Genomic DNA, 19,530 nt, shown 5'->3' on the forward strand with positions numbered 1-19,530 from the left:
AAAGCACTTCCTGCTATACCGATCTGATTTTGCAGTTTGTGCAACTCTAAGTAAAATTTTCAGCTTGGCACTGCACTAGGGAGAACTTGGGCAATGAAACTCCATGCAACACTACCTGGTTGCAGGATGCCCCAAAATGCCCTCTCATGCACAATGGCCATTAACCCTGTTGTAGCATGGATGAAATCACGGGAGAGCGAGTTACTGGTAGATACAAAGCAGCTTCTTTATTCATCACAATAAGGTACAGCAAGCATCATACGGAGACCCTTTGGTGGAAAAGGTCTGCCAGCCCAATGTGGGCTCGATATTTATTTGCCAAACACAAAGAGCAATCCCTATTTACAAAGTATAGACAATGCCTTCTTTTGAAGCTACATACAAAAAATCACACCTTCTCACTTCATCCCTTCCTCTCAACGCCAGCATGTCTAGGTTGGTATTCACAGCCTTTCGGAATGCAAGTTAAATCCACAATACATTTATTTGGTATTTTACGTGCTAACATAGAGGACAATTCATATTTATAAAGTATAGATAATATTGTCTTCAAAACTACAGCATCTGGTCAAACTACAGCATCAGTAGTGTCTGGTATTCACAGCTTTTAGGAAATGCACTGTTATGAACTCAGTCCACAGTACTTTGTCAAACAGAAGACTGGTGGCCAAAGCCATTTGCTAAATGTGAATGACCTGAACACAAAAATTCACTCTAACAAACCTCACCATTCCTGAGATTACTGTAAATCACAAGTGAAGAATCTGGTTAGCTAAACATGCTCCTAGCTCAAAAGAACAATAATTCCATTCTGACTGATAGAATTACAGAGAACGATCAAAATTAGAACATTCCCAGATGATGTAGCTTGCCACTACACTTGGAAGCAACCATAATGGGCAACCATCCAGGCAGCTCTGACTTCAGTAATTAAAAGTTAAATTTCCTTTAACTTCCCTGTAAGTCAAAAGGGGTTAGTTCATCCTTACCAGAAGACACAGCTGCTGCACTGCAGATGCAGTGCAGGGCAAATATGATAGCACTTATGTGCCCCATTGCTCCTATGAAGCAGCTGTCCAACTGAGCCCAAACCCTCCTTTTTATTAAGCTCTCATGTTATTGTGGTCCTTTCAATCCAAACATGATTTTGAACGCATGAGGGGCATCCAGATATTCAGAGTGGAATACAAGAGCTGTTTGACGTGAGTTCTGTGACTTGAAACCAACAAGATTTCTTTAAGTGGTATGCATAAAGCCTCTTGAAAACTCACTGATATCAAATAAGGCTTCATCTTATTCATTTATCATTTTGAAACTTGATGTGATGAATCATTTTTTGAAATATCTTACAATAGACACAAAATGTTTAAGATATTGGCTATCCTGTGATCAGTGGATAAACACAGCGTTCTCAGGGCAGGTATAATAAAGTTAAACCACTATGATTCCCAGTCTCACAACAATGCCTCCTGTGGGACAATAAAAATATTTTAAATCCAGCCCATATCAATAGGACAAAAGTCTCTTCTATCTTTTGGGTCTAAGTGCTCAATAGTAAAACAGGGTAAGCAATTTTGATCTCATTTCTAATAAATAAGCATCAATGACATAAAATTGTATTGGAAATAAGTTAGCCATCTTAAAGAAAGATTTCAGGATATCTATGGAGAAAGATCAACAGTATCAGAAAACAGTGGAATACTCTATTGATATCAAAGATGATAGAAAAAGGTAAAAATTATCTTGGCTCAGTGGTGGCAATTTAGCTTTTAAAGTTGGAGAGGTTGTAGAGTCATAGAAAAGTACAGCAGGGAATCAGGCCATTCAGCCCATCTAGTCTATGCCAATCCATTTATGCTGCCTACTCTCATCAACCTGTACCAGGACCATAGTCCTCAATAGCCTTCTCATCCATGTACTTATCCAAACTTCTCTTAAACTTTGAAACTGAGCTTGCATGCACCACTTGCACTAGCAGCTTTTTCCACATTCTCACGACTCTGTGCGAAACTAAGTTTCCCCTCATGTTCCCCTAAAAAAATTTTAACTTTCACCTTTGACCCATGACAACTAGGTATTTACCCTATCTATATCCCTCATAATTTTGAACGTCTCTATCAAATTTCCCCTCAATCTTCGATGTTCGAAGGAATAAATTGCTAACCCAATCAATCTTTCCTTATAACTCAGATTCTCCGGTTCTGGCAACATCCTTGTAAATCTTCTCAGTATTCGTTCAACCTTATTTATATCTTTCCTGTAGGTCAGTGACCAAAACTGCATACAATCCTCCAAATTGTGCCCCACCACCATCTTATAAAACTTCAACATAACTTATAAAACTTCAACATAAAATCCCATCTCCTGTACTCAATACTTTGATTTATGAAGGCCAATGTGCCACAAGCTTTCTTTATGACTTTATCTACCTTTGTTGCCACTTTCATGAATTATGGACCTGTATTCACAGATCCCTTTGTTCAATCACACTCCTTGGTGCCCTGAAGTTCACTGTGTAAGACCTACCCTGTTTGGTCTGACCAAAGAACAACACTTCACACTGGTCTGCATTAAATTTCATCTACCATTTTCAGCCCATTTTTCCAACTAGTCCAGATCGCACTGCAAGTTCTGATAGTCTTTTTCATTGTCCACTACATCCTCAATTTTGGTGTCATCCCCAAATTTGCTGATCCAGTTAACCAGATTATCATCCAGATCATAATGGAGATGACAAACAACAATGGACCCAGAACCAACCCCTGCCGCATAGGGCGCCAGTCAGAGAGACAACAATCTACTACCACTCTTAGCGTTCTCCCACAAAGCCAATGTCTAATCCAATTTACTACTTTATCTTGAATGCCAAGACTGAACCTTTCTGACCAACCTCCCATGTGGGACCATGTCAAATGCCTTGCTAATGTCCATGTAGTCAATATCTACTACCTTGCCTTCATCAACTTTCCTGGTAACTTCCTCGAAAAATGATAAGATAGGTTAGATAAGACCTACCACATACAAAGCCATGCTGATTATCCCTAACCAGTCCTTGTCTTTCGAAATACTTATATATCCAGTCCCTTAGAACACCTTCCAATAACTTTCCCATTACTGATATCAAGCTCACTGGTCTATGTTTTCCTGGGTTATTTTTATAACTTTTCTTAAAAAGTGGAACAACATTAGCTATCCTGCAATACACTTGCACCTCAGCTGTCACTAAGGATAGATATCTCTGCTAGGGCCCCTGCAGTCTCTGCACTTGTCTTCCACAGGGTCTGAGGGAACACTGTCCTTGGCAGACCCTGGGGAGTTATCCACCCTAATTTGCCTCAAGAAAGCAAGCATGTCCTCCTCTGAAATCTCTAGAGTCCATGACCTTGATACCACTTTTCCTCACATCTGTAGACTCTGTATGTTTCCTGAGTAAATACAGCTGTAAAATAATCCATTTCAGATCTCACATATCTCTTTTGGCTCCACACATAGATTACCATTCTAATCTTCCAGAGAACAATTTTGTCCCTTGGTAATCTTCTGCTCCTAACATATTTGTAGTATCCTTTAGGATTCTCCTTCACCTTGTCTGCTAGGGCAATATCATGCCATCTTTTAGGTCTCCTGATTTCTTTCTTAAGTGTACGAGTATCGATTTTATTCCTGCTCCAGAAATTAGTGGAAAATCCTGTCAGGGAGTCAAAGTGCTTTATTAAAGAAGTTGTGAGTTAGACATGCTGTCTCTCAGATATGACATTAAACTAAGACACTGTCTGCACTATTTTGACCCAAAATATCAACTGCTTATTCTTCTCCATTGATGCTGCCTGGCCTGCTGAGTACCTTAAACATTTTGTGTGTGTTTTACAATGAAAGCGGAGATTTGGAGAATGCAACAGTTCTTAACTAGCGTCAGTCATGTGCACCTGTGTGGCCCTTAGACACCATACGGTGTTTAGAGTGAACAGTTTTTAAATAGCATCAGTTACATACGCTTGTGTTATTCATTTGGATCAACCGATGCCGAATTAAAAGGCAGTTATTTTTGACACTACTTCACGTTGGAAGACAACGAAGGCAGTACATTATCTGCATTAGGTGTCTGCGCTGATTTTGTTCAGTTACAGTCAATCGAAGAACATGGCAGCGTACACTGGATGAATTCCTCCATCAATAAGTACACTGTTTTATAGTACTCTAATGATATTGGTAGTGTTCTAATTTGTTCTGTATTTCACTTAAATACATAATTTGTTCCTCAGTTAAACAGTAATTTGTCTTTTTAAAAATATTTCCATGGAACTTCGGCTAATTGGCGAAACCGCTTAATTGGGCCAAAATATACTTGTCTTGATGTTCATCCCAAGTGGCAACCACTGTATACAGATCCTTGCCAAGGTTCCAATTCTATGATCTGCTCATAACCCGGGTAGTTCACAAGTCAGAAGTAGGGCTGTGAACCAAGTTGCCAAATGGCAGAAGATGCCTGCAGTCTTGTAGCAACAAGCAAATCTATCCTGCTGATCACCCAGATGCTTGTTCATATTTACAGGATGCATATAAGTCAGGAGTTCATTACCTGGGGGGGGGGGGACCTGCATGCGAAGAAAGAAGGAATATTAAGATACCAATCAGGTACCTCCAGGTTTTGGAATGTCAGAAATATTCCGTATTTCAATTCTCCTAATTTAGAAGAATTAATTCTATTGAAAGAGTTAAAATTTTATGTAGAGTTAAAATGATCAGAGAAATTGTTTATACTTTGAAAAGGTAAAATTCACCCCATCTTCAGGAAAATGCCAAACTACTTATATAAAATAAATGCTTCTAGGTACATCTAGGTACTAAACATTGAAGCAAAGTGAATTCCTTATGCATACATTTGTTTGGATTTTAAACATGGTATCACAAAGTTAACAAAGAACACACAGAACTATACTACTTGAAAGCTCAAGTATCTGTTTGGCCATGGACTCAAAGGAGCAATGATGCATTTATACACAGACTCTTGATCTTTCAGTTTTTCTAGAAATGCTCCAGTGAATGGCCTATCCACAGATTGCCCAGCGTGTAAATGCTGAATAAATAAGCTACTGGCAATCCCTAGGTGAAGACAAGGCAGGAAGGAATATGAATTAAATTTGCAAAAAAAAAACACTGTATAATAATAAGTGCCTATAGAAGGATTGATAGATAGTGGCTGAAAAGTAAAGCTTTCTTTGGAACACTGTTTGAATGGCAACTTCATTGACATATTTCAAATTATAAGGGAGATGAACAGTGCAAACACAGAGGACCTATTTTTCTTCATCGGGGGCCAAAAACCAGGCAACATAAAATTAAAGTAACTGGTAGAATAGGGGTGTAGAACTCACTGTCTGAGAAAGTAATAGAGGTACAAATCTTCATAATGTTTAAAAAGTGGCTGGGTGTGTCTTTGTAAAGCTATGGTTTGCAAGGACGCACATACAGTACCAGAAGTGTGATTACATTGGTTATCTCTTGATAAACATGTATGTGATGGACTGGATTTCCTCCTTCTGAGTTGTAAAGTTTCATTGATTCAGACTGGATGACTCCAGATGAGCAGAACCGGATAAAAAAATAGACAAGTACTGATGGGGTAGTGGTTATATTCTGGATGGAAGGAGAGGGGGAAGAGTTCGTAATAAGATTGCTAGTGTTCAGAGTCAATGCCACATTGCTTCTCAGGCTAACACACACAGAACACCGGAGGGGAATAGGCTGTTGTGTTTGAGGCCAAGACTCCTGATCAGACATTTTGTGTGAGTTACCTTCAACTGCCAATATCTGCAGAATCTCGTGTTTATTATTGCTTTGCAGGTGCTAACATTTGGCAAAGACAAGCAAGGTTCTAGAATAGTGGCAAGTGAAGGAGCAAATAACAAATAAAAGCAGACTTTAAGATTTTAGAAAGTGATCACAAGGAGCAAAATTTAAGATTAATGAGCAAAACCTCCATAGATTGTCAGAAAGCTTTAGAGTCCACATGTCTATGCTGGCCATTAAGTAACTATCTTTACTTAACTATCTTATGGTCTTTAGTTTACCCGCATGTAGTTTATATCCTTCTATGCCTTGGTGATTCAAGTGCTCATCTAAATACTTCTCAAAAACCATTGAAGTCCAGATTGCAACAAAAAAAAATCATCAGATCCTTTTTAAACCTCTTATCCCTTACCTTAATCCTATCTTGTCTAGTTTTAGATACCATCCATTTTATCTACGTCCTTCATAATTTTGAATACCTTTATCAGGTTCCCCTTTCAGCTTCACAGCTTCAAGGAAAACAAGCCCAGCTTTTAGTCTCTTCCATAAGTGGCATGCCCCATGCTTAGCAACAACCCAGTGAAAACCCCCTGGACATTCTCCAGTACAATCATATCTTTCCTAAGCATTGGTTTATTAATTAATTATTGTCACATGTATCAAGATATAGTGTGTATTGCAACCCATCCAGACAGATCATGCCATACAAGTAGTAAAAACAGAATACAGAATACTGTACCATGCTCCATTTACGGAGAAAGTGCAGTGCAAGTAGACGAGCATAGAGCAAGGATCATGATGAGGTAAATTGGGAGAGTTCAAGAGTTCAGCTTTTAGCGTATGAAAGGTTCTTTCAAGAGTCTGACAACAGCAGCATAGAAGGAATTCTTAGGTCTGTTGGTATGTTCTAAGCTTTTGTATTTTCTGCCTGATGAAAGAAAACAGAATGACAGGGTTGGAAAGGTTCCTTGGTTTCCCAAGCTGCTTCCCCAATGCAGTGGGAGATGTAGACAGAGACAATGGTTGGGAAGCAGAATTGCTTGATGAACAGGGTTGTGTTCACAACTTTCTCTAATTTCTTGCAGTCTTGAGCAGAGCAGTTGCCTAACCAAGCTGTGACGTATCCAGATAGAATGCTTTTGGGCTGTGCTGATCATAACCTTACAAAGTACTCCGACTGTAGCCTAACAATTGTTTATTAACCTCTTTTCATACTGTTGCTAATGATATCAAATATCCCATGGGTCTTCTTCATTGCCTTATCTAGCTGTGCTGCTACCTACAGGGATCCTTGAACTTGTGTACTTAAGTCTCTCTGTACCTCAATGTAGCCATTTCTTACCAGTCCTCCAAAACTGCACTACTGCACAGTCACAAGAATTAAATTCCATCTGTCGTTTCCTTGCCAGTCTTATCAATTGATCAACATCATCCTACTGGTCAAACATACGACATAAGATATAGGAGCAGAATTAGGCCATTCAGTCCATCGAGTCTGCTCTACTATTCAATCATAGCTGATTTTGTCATTTGAAGTGTCTGTGGGCAGTCCATTAGAATGTTAAAGTCAACTCTCCCCTAGCCTTTTAAAAATATAATTCTTTCATATGGGCATTTATTAGCTATTAATTGTCATCCTTGAAAAGGTGAACTGAGTCCTTCAGCATGCCTTTTAGTTCACCTCATTTGTGTCAACAATCATACACCCAAATCTGCTACTTCCACTTCCCCTCACACATCCCATTCAACTTCAACCAGCCTCCACCTAATATTATCCTTCCACCACTGTACCAGAGGAAATTCACAGTAGCCATGTGAACTACCGCCTAGCACATCTTTGGCATGTGCATGGAGACCACGGCGCCTATGGATAAATCCACACCATAATATGAAAAGTGCACAAATGCTGAATGAACAATCAGGATGTGACCTACATCTCTGGGGCTCTGAGGCAGCAGCATTAGTTTCTGAAACTTTCTGCATGCATCTTTGCTATTGTTGCAGTGGTTGTAATAAGGCTTCTGCCAGGTTTGCCTTCTGGATTTTATCTTTGCTATAATGAAGGAACAATGACATACATTCTTGTTGGGCGACTGAAGGTAAATCAGCAAATAAGGTTTCCAATCATCTCTAAACCCAATGGACATTGGATTTTGGTGATGTGATTTGAAAGTTGTCAGTACACTCTGTATACAGTATCCTTACGGTACAATATGCTTCTGTGAAGTTCAAGTGCGTCTACAACTCATAACTTTTTACTTTTTACATAAACAACCCTACCTGCTGAGAGTTTGCAATTTTTTTTTGTTTCAGATTTACTGCATCTGCAACTTTTTTGATTTTTTTAGTTCATCTGAAACAGATTGTTGCTTGTTTCCAACAGTCAAAGATGTTTCTTGTTTTTAAATATTTATTGTCTATGAAAAACACATTTTAATGTTTTATACACAAATGAAATGAAAAGGGAACTTAAGCTTCCAGAATTTTATACACTTAAGGCAAATATACACTTTTTTGATGTATACATTTAGTCAACGTACATTCTTTTGGCAAATATATTTGCCTAGTACAATTCTTTTTTTATTATATTTCATACTTTTGAACAACAGCAGCTGAGTATTTTAGGCAAGTAAAAATATAGTGAGGCCCTCCACCACAGCAACAGCTTACAAGCTGAGTCTATTTGCATTGACATTATTTTTCATACACTTGTTTTAATAGAATGCAAACTGCTACACAGAGTATGATTACAGGTACTGGTACTAATTAGCTGTTTGTGCAACAACTACTCACCATCAAACCCTTACAATACACTGCCCACAATTTAATGTATTTTCTTGACTCCTCTTATTTTCCACACCCTTAAATTTTGCACCAACTCAAGAAGTATTTTGCTTTTTTGCCTCTCTGTCCAGGAGTGGAAGAGAGAAAGAATGATGGGAGATCTGCAGGATGACTTAATTTGCTTCACATATTCCTTAACCAGCTCGTGAGTAGCTTTTACCTTCACTTGAAATTGTGAACGTTTGTTCTACAGAGTGATGGAACACCTGAAATTGACTGGGAGTACTCAAAAATTAACATCTTGGTTTAGGCTCTGCATAGTATACTGTTAACAACTGCACAGAATACAACAGAGAAACTTAAATCCTTGGGTTTCATAAAGTTTTAAGAACACATTTCAGATCACTGGTGGGTGCAAAATATTGAAGCTGCTGCACAGAATATCAATTACTTGCCATTACAAATCCAGCAAGATTCCAGTGGTTATACAGTGCTACTGAACTGAATGATTCATTGGTCAAATTCAGCAATCAATTCTTGTACTTGACCTTCAATGAAGCTGTTTCTGCCTTCTATCCTTTAATCGTAAAAGGCCAGAAAATGTTGAACTACTTCATCTTTCCTTGCTCGCAATCGAAGTAAATACTTACTTTATTTTTCTCGTCAAATAACCAGTTGTATGATATGGAGAAGAGGTTGAGGTTTAACCACTGGGAACTCGCACAGAGGCCAACTCCCATGTTGTGGAATAATTACTTCTTTCTCAACTAATCCTGCAGCAAGTGGTCTGAATCTGTACTTAGTCAATCTATCGCGAGAATATAATGAACACCAGCTCAGTGATTTAAAACTATCTCCCTTTCACTCCAGTCCTCCCATGTCTGTGTTATTTCATTGATATCAGACAACGAAGCTGTCAACTGTCAGTACCTGACCTGAGCAGCAGATCTGATCTTCTTCTAGCATTCGCAGTAACAATTGCAGTTGACCCCTCCTGCTCTTTCATCAACCTAAAACTTCTTCCACAACTCTAACAAAGTCATAAGAGGTTATGAAAGAGCATGTGAACACATTATCAGAGACCTTGATGCTCCTTGAATGATATGCACAACATCATGGGGTCACCTTATTCCAACAAGAACTGTAAATGAAAGTGAAGGTGTCTAAAGCTTGATACTGAAAGATATCTAAAAGTTCAATATTTTTTTCAAGTCTCATTTATTGGTTCAAATATGCTACTAGTATTCTTGTTCTTCTGTCTACCAAGATGTTTCTCAATGTTTCTATCGTTTCCTCGATGTGATTTTCACCCCGCTCCATTACTTTGCCATCATCCGGTGCTCCCACATCCAACATGCCTGTTAAAGTTAATGTAGCTCCACCTTCCACATTCTTCTCCCCCATCCCTATCGATCGATCATTTTTCTTCTCAAAGAGAGCAGCAGTAAGCCATTTGCTGCACTTTTCCCAAATCCGTCAGGAGTTGTTTGATGTGGCGTTTCAGCTGTGGAAGTCTTGCAAGTGGCTCTGGTGGTTCAAGTTCCCCGGAAAAGTCCAGCCAGCTTTCCAGAACTAGAAGATTGCACAGGAAGAAACAAAAGAAAAGTCACCAATTCACTACAGTCAAAGATACAAAAGGGAACTGAAAAACTGACACCATTAATTTTTCTCTGCTGAATACTTTCAGTTAGACTGCTCTGTAGAGTTTTACATCAATATCAATCCTGAAAGAAGTAGCTACCATCAGGATGACTTAGCTGTTGGAACTGTTTAAGATTGGACAGAAGGGTTTTACAAGGAAAATGGGAATAGATTATTTTGGTAAATAAGGCATCATCCCTATCTACCATTTCCACCCATGCACTACCAGATCAGCCAAGTCAGCATATTAACAACACACATTTCTGATCTTTTGTGGTGGAGTGTATTTAACCTCAATCATATACAAGGTGAACTACCAAAATCATAGACAGAAGTTCTATAGCTATTCAACTCTTCCTTGCCTGAGGAATTGGTGCAGAGGGCTGGGTCCCAGATTTCTGGATTATTGCAATCTCTTCTGGGGAATGCATCACCTGTACAAAAAAAGACAGGTTACACCTTAACCCAAGGGGGACCAACATCCTTGCAGGCAGGTTTGCTAGAGTTGTTGGGGAGGATTTAAATTAATCTGGCAGGGGAATGGGAATCACAGTGATAGGGCTGAGGATGGGGCAATTGGTGTACAAGAACCAATTGCACGGCTTGGAAGATGGCACCTCCGGGGTGCAGCCCAGCGCAGCCCTGAGGACAACCAATTCCGTGCTAGTGTTGCTGACTGAGGCGTCATGGGAAAAGGAACATGAGGACTTCGGTGTGGCAGATATGCAGATGGATGCTTTTGTAGTCGAGTGATTCTCTCTCTCTTTCTCTTGATGGTAGGGGAGAGTCTGCTGCTGATGCTCAAATTGGAGAATCTCAGAATAAAAACGATGCAGCAGACTGTAACATCATATCAGCGGCTGTTAATTTCCCCTTTCGCTGTGAAATGGATAACATTTCTCTGTCCCTTGTTGGTGAGAGAGGGCCTGTGGCATGTTGAACTGTGGGGTAAACAGTAGTTTTTGTTGACTGCAGGTTACGGTCTCTCCTTGGGTGCTTTGCGACTGCTTGGTGGGGGATGGCTGCTGATGCTTTCAGCTGAAATTGGTGGGGGAAGGGGGCAGTTGATGTGTTGATGCTGCTTGCACAGGGAAGGGGAGAGGGAGCATTTGGGTTCTACTGGTTTTTAGGTCATTCATCCTTTTGAGGTTCTACTATTCATGGATATCAATGAAGGTTAAGCATTCAGATTGTATACTCTATACATTCTCTGATAATAAATGGAACTATCTGAAGTAAATGCAGTGTGTGGATAGACTATGAGGAAGTCAGGCAGATGATTGGGTAAAATTGCAGTCAGTGGGATGAGTTGGGTGTAACATGGGGCAAAATCAAAACTGGGGATCAATGCAAGACTGAAGGTGTTATATTTGAATACATGCACTATGCAGAATAAGATAGATGATCTTGTAGCGCAGTTAGAGATTGGCAGGTATGACGTTGTGGGCATCACTGAGTTATGAGTGAAAGAAGATCATAGTTGGGATTTTAACATCCTTGGATACACATTGTATCGAAACGACAGGCAGGTAAGCAGAGGGGTGGGGTGGCCCTGTTTGTAAAAATGGTGATCAATTCCTTAGATGGAGGTGATATAGGATTGGAAGATGTAGAATCCCTGTGGATAGAATTAAGAAATTGCAAGGGTAGAAAGACTCTGGTGCGAGGTATTTAAGGTGCCATGCCTGTGGCTCCTGGACCAGCTGCAGTGCTGGACTGGCTCTGTGGCTCTGGATTCACTTTCAGGTTGTTGTCTGTGTGTTTTTTAGTGGGTCCTTTGGTGTTTCTTTGTTTTGTGATTGCCTGCAAAAAGACAAATCTAAGGTTCTGTATGGTATACATACTTCAATAATAAATGTACTTTGAACTTTGAATTTTGTAAAAAAGGGCAATGTTATGATAGTCATGGAGGATTTCATTATGCAGGTAGATTGGGAAAATCAGGTTGGTGCTGGATTACAAGAGTGGGAATTTGTAGAATGCCTGCAAGATGGCTTTTTAGAGCAGCTTGTGGTTCCCACTAGGGGAAAGGTAATTCTGGATTGGGCATTGTGTAATGAACCAGATTTGATTAGGGAGCTTAAGGTAAAACAACCCTTTGGAAGCAGTGATCATAATATGATAGAATTCACCCTGCAGTTTGAGAGGGGGAAGATAAAATTAGATATAAATTACAGTGGAGTAAAGGAAATTATAGAGGCATCAGAGAAGAGCTGGCCAAAGTTGCTTAGAAGGGAACAATATGAGGTGGGTGGAGTTTCTGGGAACAACTTGGCAGGTGCAGGGTAGATCAATCCCAAAGATGAAGTAGTATTCTACAGGGAGGATGACACAACTATGGTTGACAAGGGAAGTCAAAGATAGCAAAAAAGCAAAAGAGAGTGCATATAATTAATGAAACATTAGTGAGAAGTTAGAGAATATGGAAGTTTTTCAAATCCAACAGAAGGCAACTATAAAAAGCCATAAAAGATGAAATATGAAGGTAAATTAGCCAATAATATAAATGAGGATTGACTTCAATGGCACAAAACTAACCTGCTGCACCAAGGGTTTTTGGGACTGCCTGGCGAAGGAAGCAGTTCTAAACTAGAGGAGAAGAATTTTAACAAAGATGCAGATCTCATTCAAAGTAAGAACTGGAATTCAATTGTAAACAAGGTGGGACAGCAGAAACCTGATCGATTGAAGACTAACCAATCATGAGGGATGGACAACGGGGGTATATATAGCACCAGACTAGATGTGCCTGGGCATCATCCCTGATGAAGATGGCAGTTTGTCATCGAAACATTGGTTAAAATTGATACCTGTATCCAGCTGGTAGCCCAAGAAGAGTCTATTTGTCATATACGTTGGGAAAGCACTGGATCCTTTTTCGGGATACCAAAGGTTTTTTCAGATATATGAAAAGTAAAAGAGATGAGAGTGGATATCGGACCACTGGAAAATGATGCCTGAGAGGTAGCAATGGGGAACAAAGGCCTTCTGAGAATTCAAGTAAACATGATCCACTGACTCCCCTTGGCTATCCTGCCTGTTAGCTCTTCAAATAACTCCCACAGATTTCCGCTTAAGGAACATGAGGCTGCTGAACAAGTTAAGAACCCAAAGTATTACAGGAAAAATACTAGCATAGATATAAGATTGGCTGATTGGCAGCAGGCAAAAAATGGAAATAAAGGGGGGGCCCTTTCTGGTTGGCTGCTGTTAACTAGTTGCATTCTGACTGCTTCTTTTCAGGTTGTATGTCAATGAATTGGATGGCGGAATTGATGGCTTTGTGGCCAAGTTTGCAGACTATATGGAGATAGCTGGAGGGACAGGTGGTGTTGAGGAAGCAGGGATTTTGCAGAAGTACTTAGACAGATTTGGAGAATGAACAAAGAGGTGGCAGATGGACTATAGAGTAGGGAAGTGTATGGTTGTACACTTTGGTAAAAGGAATAAAGCCCTAGACTATTTTCTGATGAGGAGAAAATTCAAAGTTTGAGGTGCAAAGTGACTTGTGAGTCTTTGTGCAGTGTTCCCTAAAGGTTAACTTGCAGGTTGAATTGGAAGGTAAAGGCAACACGAGCATCCACTTTGGGAGGACTAGAATATAAAAGCAAGGTTATAATACTGAGGTTGTATACAGTATTGGTCAGACCGCATTTGAAGCATTGAGAGCAGTTCTGGGCTCCTTATCTAAGAAAAGATGTGCTTGCATTAGAGAGGGCCCAGAGAAGGTTCACAAGAATGATTTCGGGAATAAAAGGGTTAATGCATGGCTCTGGTCTATACTTGCTGGAGTTTAGAATGAGGGGGGAATTTCTCACTGAATACTAAATGGCCTAGATAGAGTGGATGTGGAGAGGATGTTTCCTGTAATGGGGGAGTCTAGGACTAGAGGGCATAGTGTCAGAATAGAGACATCATTTAGAACAGAGATAAGGAGGAAATTCTTTAGCCATCGGGCAGTATATCTGTGGAATTCATCATCACAGACGGCCGTTGGGTATATTTAAAAGGAAAATTGATAGATTCTTTATCAGGCAGGGCACCGAAGGTCATGGGGAGAAGGCAAGAGAATGTGGTTGAGACGGACAATAAATCAGCCATGATGGAATGGCAGAGCAGACTCTGTGGGCTAAATTGTCTAATTCTGCTCCTATGTTTTACGGCCATATGGTCTATCGTGTTCTTTCTGTGCTCATCCATCTTCCACCTTTAATTTAAGGATGGTATTACCTTCATTCAGGATTTCATCACCAAGTGGAAAAACCTACCCAACCTTTTCTCTGAGTGGTATACTTCTGGCACTAAACTCCCATACCCTTTTCAAAACCTGAATTAAAGCATAACTTATGAAACTCAAACGAATAAAAGAAATCTTGCAAATTATATCACTACAGTGAAGACTTGGATTTGTTTTTAATAAGACAATAGGAACAAAGGTATCATGGTAGCCACTGGCCTTACCATCCAGCTCCTTCTCAATAAGGTCCATTCTGTTATTGACTTCATTTTGCACGGCCTCAATGTGAGTCAGTAGGTTCACCTGCCATGGAAATTGCGGGTTGATGTGTTCATCTTCCATTGTCTTGTCACAGTTGCCATCATTTAAAATCATAAATGTTTCTTTAAGGTCAGTAGTCCCCTGTTATCAACATAATTGTATAAAACAAAAATAATGTATCATGCAGTATAGCCCAATATAAAGGAAGATCTTTGTCCTGTTTATTGATGAGGTACATAGTGAATCAGTTCATTTCAAATTAATGAATTGCTTTGTTGCAATATTAAATAACAACCAGATATCTGAATTTACATTCAACACACTTAGATTTTTTTTAATCATTGAGTTACCAAATGGCTTATCTCAGGCATTGGAGGACTGGCCAAAACACTTGAGGTTAAAGTGAGAGAATGGATAATACGCCCACTCTTCACTGAGACATAAAGATATGAAACAACTGTGCATAAACAATTGTTTCAACAGGAAAGGCCAATACTGCAAGCCACTCCCACAACTCCAATCTTAAAACAGTTAGCTGGTACTCAGTGCCTTAAAGAATGAGCACCTGCAGAACCAAATATAACCAAAAGAAAAGAAAATTGGCAGGGAAAAGCAGAAAACAAAATCACCAAAATTCAACATGGAACTTACATGGTACATGAAATTTACTCTCAGGCCTCTTCTGACATTTTAAAGGAACCAAGGACACAGTAACAGAAAATGACATTTTAAACATTAAAAGCTACATCTATCATTTCTTTGAAGTAGTGCAGAATGAGTTGGGAACTCAACCGGTCAATTATCATCTAGTTTGGGATGATCACCAACTGGCTTTAATATTGCTTATACTTACTATCCCAAGCCTGTCTAGATCTTATAAACAAAGACCATGCAACATTATTTAAGGAATTGATAATGAATTTGAACACTACAATTATCAGACCTACCACCAAGAAACAAGTCATTCAACTGAAATGGCCTCCTGTGTTTCAAAATATCTCATAATTAGAAACATGACCATATAGAGGCAAGGTTGTTTTATGCTTTTCATGTATTTAGAACATTAATTTGAAAGAAATATATTTATTGGATGTGGGAATTGCAGGCAATTCAATACTTGTAGTGTATCCCTTGAGGAAATGTGAGAACGGGATTTCATTGCTGCAGTCTGTCTGGTAAAGGATGAGAATCAGCGATGTTAAAGAAAGAGATATTTTTTCCATCTAATAGTTGTGTAGTTTGGAGGGAAACCAGCAGCTTAGAAATATTTTATTTCTTTCTCTCATCCTTCTCCATTCCAAAAGTTCTGACCTAAACACTTGACCAAAAAAAATCTTAATGACTAAAATGCAATGGGCTGTAACAGTCGGCTCCGAGCCTAACACAAAGTTTTTCACAAATATTTAAAATACTTTTAGTAATTGAGTAAAGCTAAGATTATAAGTAAATCTTTACAAGCAAGTCAATTGTTTGGCAAATTCATAGCAACAGGAACAGATCAGAATTCAAGATCCATTTCCTAACAGCTAATATCTTAAAATCATTACAAAAATTCTGATGCACTTTTTTCAAGGGCCATGTTTAGTTCATCCCTCTAAAACTATCTATTTGTCAGCTGAATCCATTAATAGAGTGCCTTACAATAGCCTTCTCTTGTAGCTTAAAATCTAGTTTGGCTAACTTGATGGTTTTGTCAGATTTGAATTAAACCTCATCCAAATGTGATACTCCAGTGGAATTGAAGGGTTTCATTGTTTAGAAACACTGGAATATGAATTGTTTATTTGATACTTGTGTTTAACGATTCAATTAGATTAGCAAATTAATTCAATATACCCACATTTGCCTCAGTATGTTTATTTAACAAAATACTTATCAATCTTAGATTTGAAATTAATGACTGGCCATTCACTAACTGCCATTTCTTGCAGATAGTTCCAATCTTTACCTCCGTTTGCATGTACAGTATTGCTTAACTTCACCCCTGAAAGGCTTAGCTATAAGTTTAAGCATGTTTTCTATTCTAAGATTTCCTAATCTCTAGAAGATAGTTTATCTCGATCCACCACAGTAGTTTGCTTTTCCATTTTGAAAACATTCCTCAAATCACATTATAGTTATTCTTCCTTCCCAACTTCAGTTTTAAAAGATAGATTAGCTTTATTCACATGTACATCACATAATAAAATGTGTCGTTTTGCACCAAATCAATCAGCGGGGATTGTGCTGAGCAGCCCACAAATGTTGGCATGCTTCCAACACCAAACAGCATACACACAACTCACTAACTCTAACAGTACATCTTTGGAATGTGGGAGGAAGCTGGAGCACCCGGAGGAACCCCATGGGGTCACGGGGAGAACACATCAATTCCTTACAGCTAGCACTGTGAAGCACTCTGCTAGCCATGCCACCCATTTTGAACACTTGTTCTATATTTGTACTGCTCCTTTGTTACTGATTCCAAAACCAGTGTACGTGATATTTTCTAATTACATTTTCAATCATTCTAAGCAATTGTACATTTATAACATCCAAAATATTTCATTCTTAGACAGTGGTTTCCAATTTCTCACAATCTACAATAGGAAAAAGTGTTTCTGGGTGTCTAAGTTTCTCTAAGGCCTCACCTATTATCGTGTCTGAAACCATGTTAAGCCCCAAAACCCCTCTCTAACTTGTTATACATTTTTATCTGTTTACAACTCTATAAATTGTCTTGGGACACTTTACTATACATAGGCCACTGTATAAATTCAGATTGTTGCTCAGAATAGCAGTTGTATTAAGAGGGATATAGAGATCTTTTTTTCAGTATAATTCCTTTCAGTTTTTGCAGATAACCTGAAAATCCTTGCTTAAAAAAAAAGCGAACGGAACATAAAATCATGAGCTACTTTAAAAAAGTAATGCAAAAAATATACCTGTTTAGACAGATTATCCGCTTTCTGCACCATTTGTCTTTCAGTCCTCTTGAACACAGGACTCTTGTCCCCTGATCTACTGGTTTCCTCATCTTCTGAACTTTTGTGGTCTATTGTAGTCTTCTTTTCTAGGCTGTAGCTCTGAGGTTTCTGGTAGCTGTGCTCATTGGTGATGTAGGTTCCTGCTACTTTCTGGGTGACTTCTGATCTGCCTTTATGACTCTGACTGTGGTAGACCTTTTCAGGCTTCTTGGGACCATCCATACATTCTTTGATCTTTTCTCCTGTAGGTTGGCCTTGTGTAGATTTGACGCAAGATTGGGCCCAGAGATGCAGATCAGGGTGTTTTCTGCTCCTTCAGGTGGATAGGATAGGAAGACGTCAGACCATGTTACTTCGCAGAAAATATAAGAAGGCTGTCAACACCAGAATAAAATCTTCTGTGCATTTTGTGGCCCCAGTCCACTCAAATGCAGAGTCAAAAAGTCATAGAATAATATAGAATGGAAGCACATCTTTTAGCCTAACTGACCCATGCTGACTACTTGCTGGTCCCAGCTGCCCTTGCTCAGCTCATAATCCTCCATGCCTCTTAAATATTGTAATTTGTACAAACTTGACCACTTCCTCTGGCAGCTCATTCCAGTTACTCACTACTCTCTCAGTAAAGAAGCTACCTCTCAGGTCTCTTTAAAATTTCTCTCCTCTTACATCTTTGCCCTGTAGTTTTGCTCTCCCCAACCCTGGGGATAAGTCTATACCCATCCACTTTAACCATTTTTGTGAACTCCTATGAGGTCACCTCTCATTCTCTTATGCTCCAAGGAACAAAGATCCAGCGTGGTCAATGTCTCCCCATAACTCATGTCCTCTAGTCTAGGCAGCATCCTCGTAAATCTCTTCTGCACCCTCTCCAGCCTGACAACGTTGTTCCTTCAGTAAGGTGATGAAAACTGCTCACAATACTCCAAGTGGAGTCTCACCAATCACATATATAATTTCAACATTATGTCCCTATTCCTCAATACGATGCCCTGATTAATGAAGGCCTGCATGCTAAATGCTTTCTTCACTACCCTGTTTACTTGTGTGACTACTTTCAGTGAACTCCACAGTTGTATTACCAATTCCCTCTTGAAACAATGATTCTAGTTAGATCTGTCAGTGCCCTATCATTCAGTGTAGGTCCTATCTTTGTTTAAATGACCAAAATGCACCTCCTCAAACTTAACTAAGGCTACGTCCACACTACACCGGATAAATCCGTAACTGAAGCTTTTTCTCTTTGTTTTTTACCCTCCGTCCACACTGAAATGGCATTTTCATCCCCTGAGACCGGAGCTTTTCAGAAACACTTTCCAGGGTGGGTATTTTTGAAAACACCGCTTGGGCAGATCAGTGTGGACGGGGTAACCGGAGAAATCTGAAAACGCTGTCAGACGGGAGCGCGCCATTTCATTGTTTTCTTGAACGCAATCTAACAATTTCAGAACAGACGGCAACAAGACTGAAGCCAGAAGAGTTAGAAATGTACTCACCAAATACTTTGACCCATAACTTACTGAATAAGTATACTGTACTCACTTTGCCCTGTTTTCCGTCATTGCTTGTATGAAGGTGGTTTACCTATTTATGCAAGTACTTCTCTGACAATAGATGTGTAACAGCCTAATGTAACATTGTATGGAAATGCAAGATAATACTCTTGCAGACATGTTTTACACATTTAACAAGGTGCTTTATTAATGCAACAGAGTTAGCTAGTTTTTCAATGTTCGTCTTCAGCCGGGTCATACAGTCTGAGAACTCCCTGTCAGTTGCCTCCATACGCTTCAGTATTTGTTTTTTTTAACCTTTAAATCCTCCTGCGTGAGAGCCAAAAGCTGTCCGTCG

The 19,530-nt window shown here is 39.3% G+C and overlaps 2 protein-coding genes across 5 annotated transcripts in view; both read right to left on the reverse strand.

The window, feature by feature from the left end:
* tg (thyroglobulin) overlaps window positions 1-1,056 on the reverse strand; it is a 353,957-nt gene extending 352,901 nt beyond the window's left edge. The window contains exon 1 of the mRNA XM_073067481.1: window positions 990-1,056. Within this exon, the coding sequence (XP_072923582.1) occupies window positions 990-1,056 (67 nt within the window). The remainder of the gene's footprint in view (window positions 1-989) is intronic.
* Window positions 1,057-8,182: 7,126 nt separating this feature from the next.
* The window catches only part of phf20l1 (PHD finger protein 20 like 1), a 102,613-nt gene continuing 91,265 nt past the window's right edge, over window positions 8,183-19,530 (reverse strand). Inside the window, exons 19-23 of one of the 4 annotated variants that reach the window (XM_073048578.1) lie at window positions 17,638-17,992; window positions 14,677-14,854; window positions 13,026-13,088; window positions 10,578-10,649; window positions 8,183-10,146 (exon numbers count right to left, since the gene is read on the reverse strand). In XM_073048578.1, the coding sequence (XP_072904679.1) occupies window positions 10,004-10,146; window positions 10,578-10,649; window positions 13,026-13,088; window positions 14,677-14,854; window positions 17,638-17,992 (811 nt within the window). In that variant the 3' untranslated portion in view covers window positions 8,183-10,003. Of the gene's footprint in view, window positions 10,147-10,577; window positions 10,650-12,753; window positions 12,805-13,025; window positions 13,089-14,676; window positions 14,855-17,637; window positions 17,993-19,530 lie in introns of all 4 variants that reach the window. The other 3 variants (XM_073048552.1, XM_073048570.1, XM_073048560.1) reach the window with 3 other exon arrangements.

The sequence above is a fragment of the Hemitrygon akajei genome, chromosome 1 (assembly GCF_048418815.1).
Source record: "Hemitrygon akajei chromosome 1, sHemAka1.3, whole genome shotgun sequence".
Classification (NCBI taxonomy): domain Eukaryota; kingdom Metazoa; phylum Chordata; class Chondrichthyes; order Myliobatiformes; family Dasyatidae; genus Hemitrygon; species Hemitrygon akajei.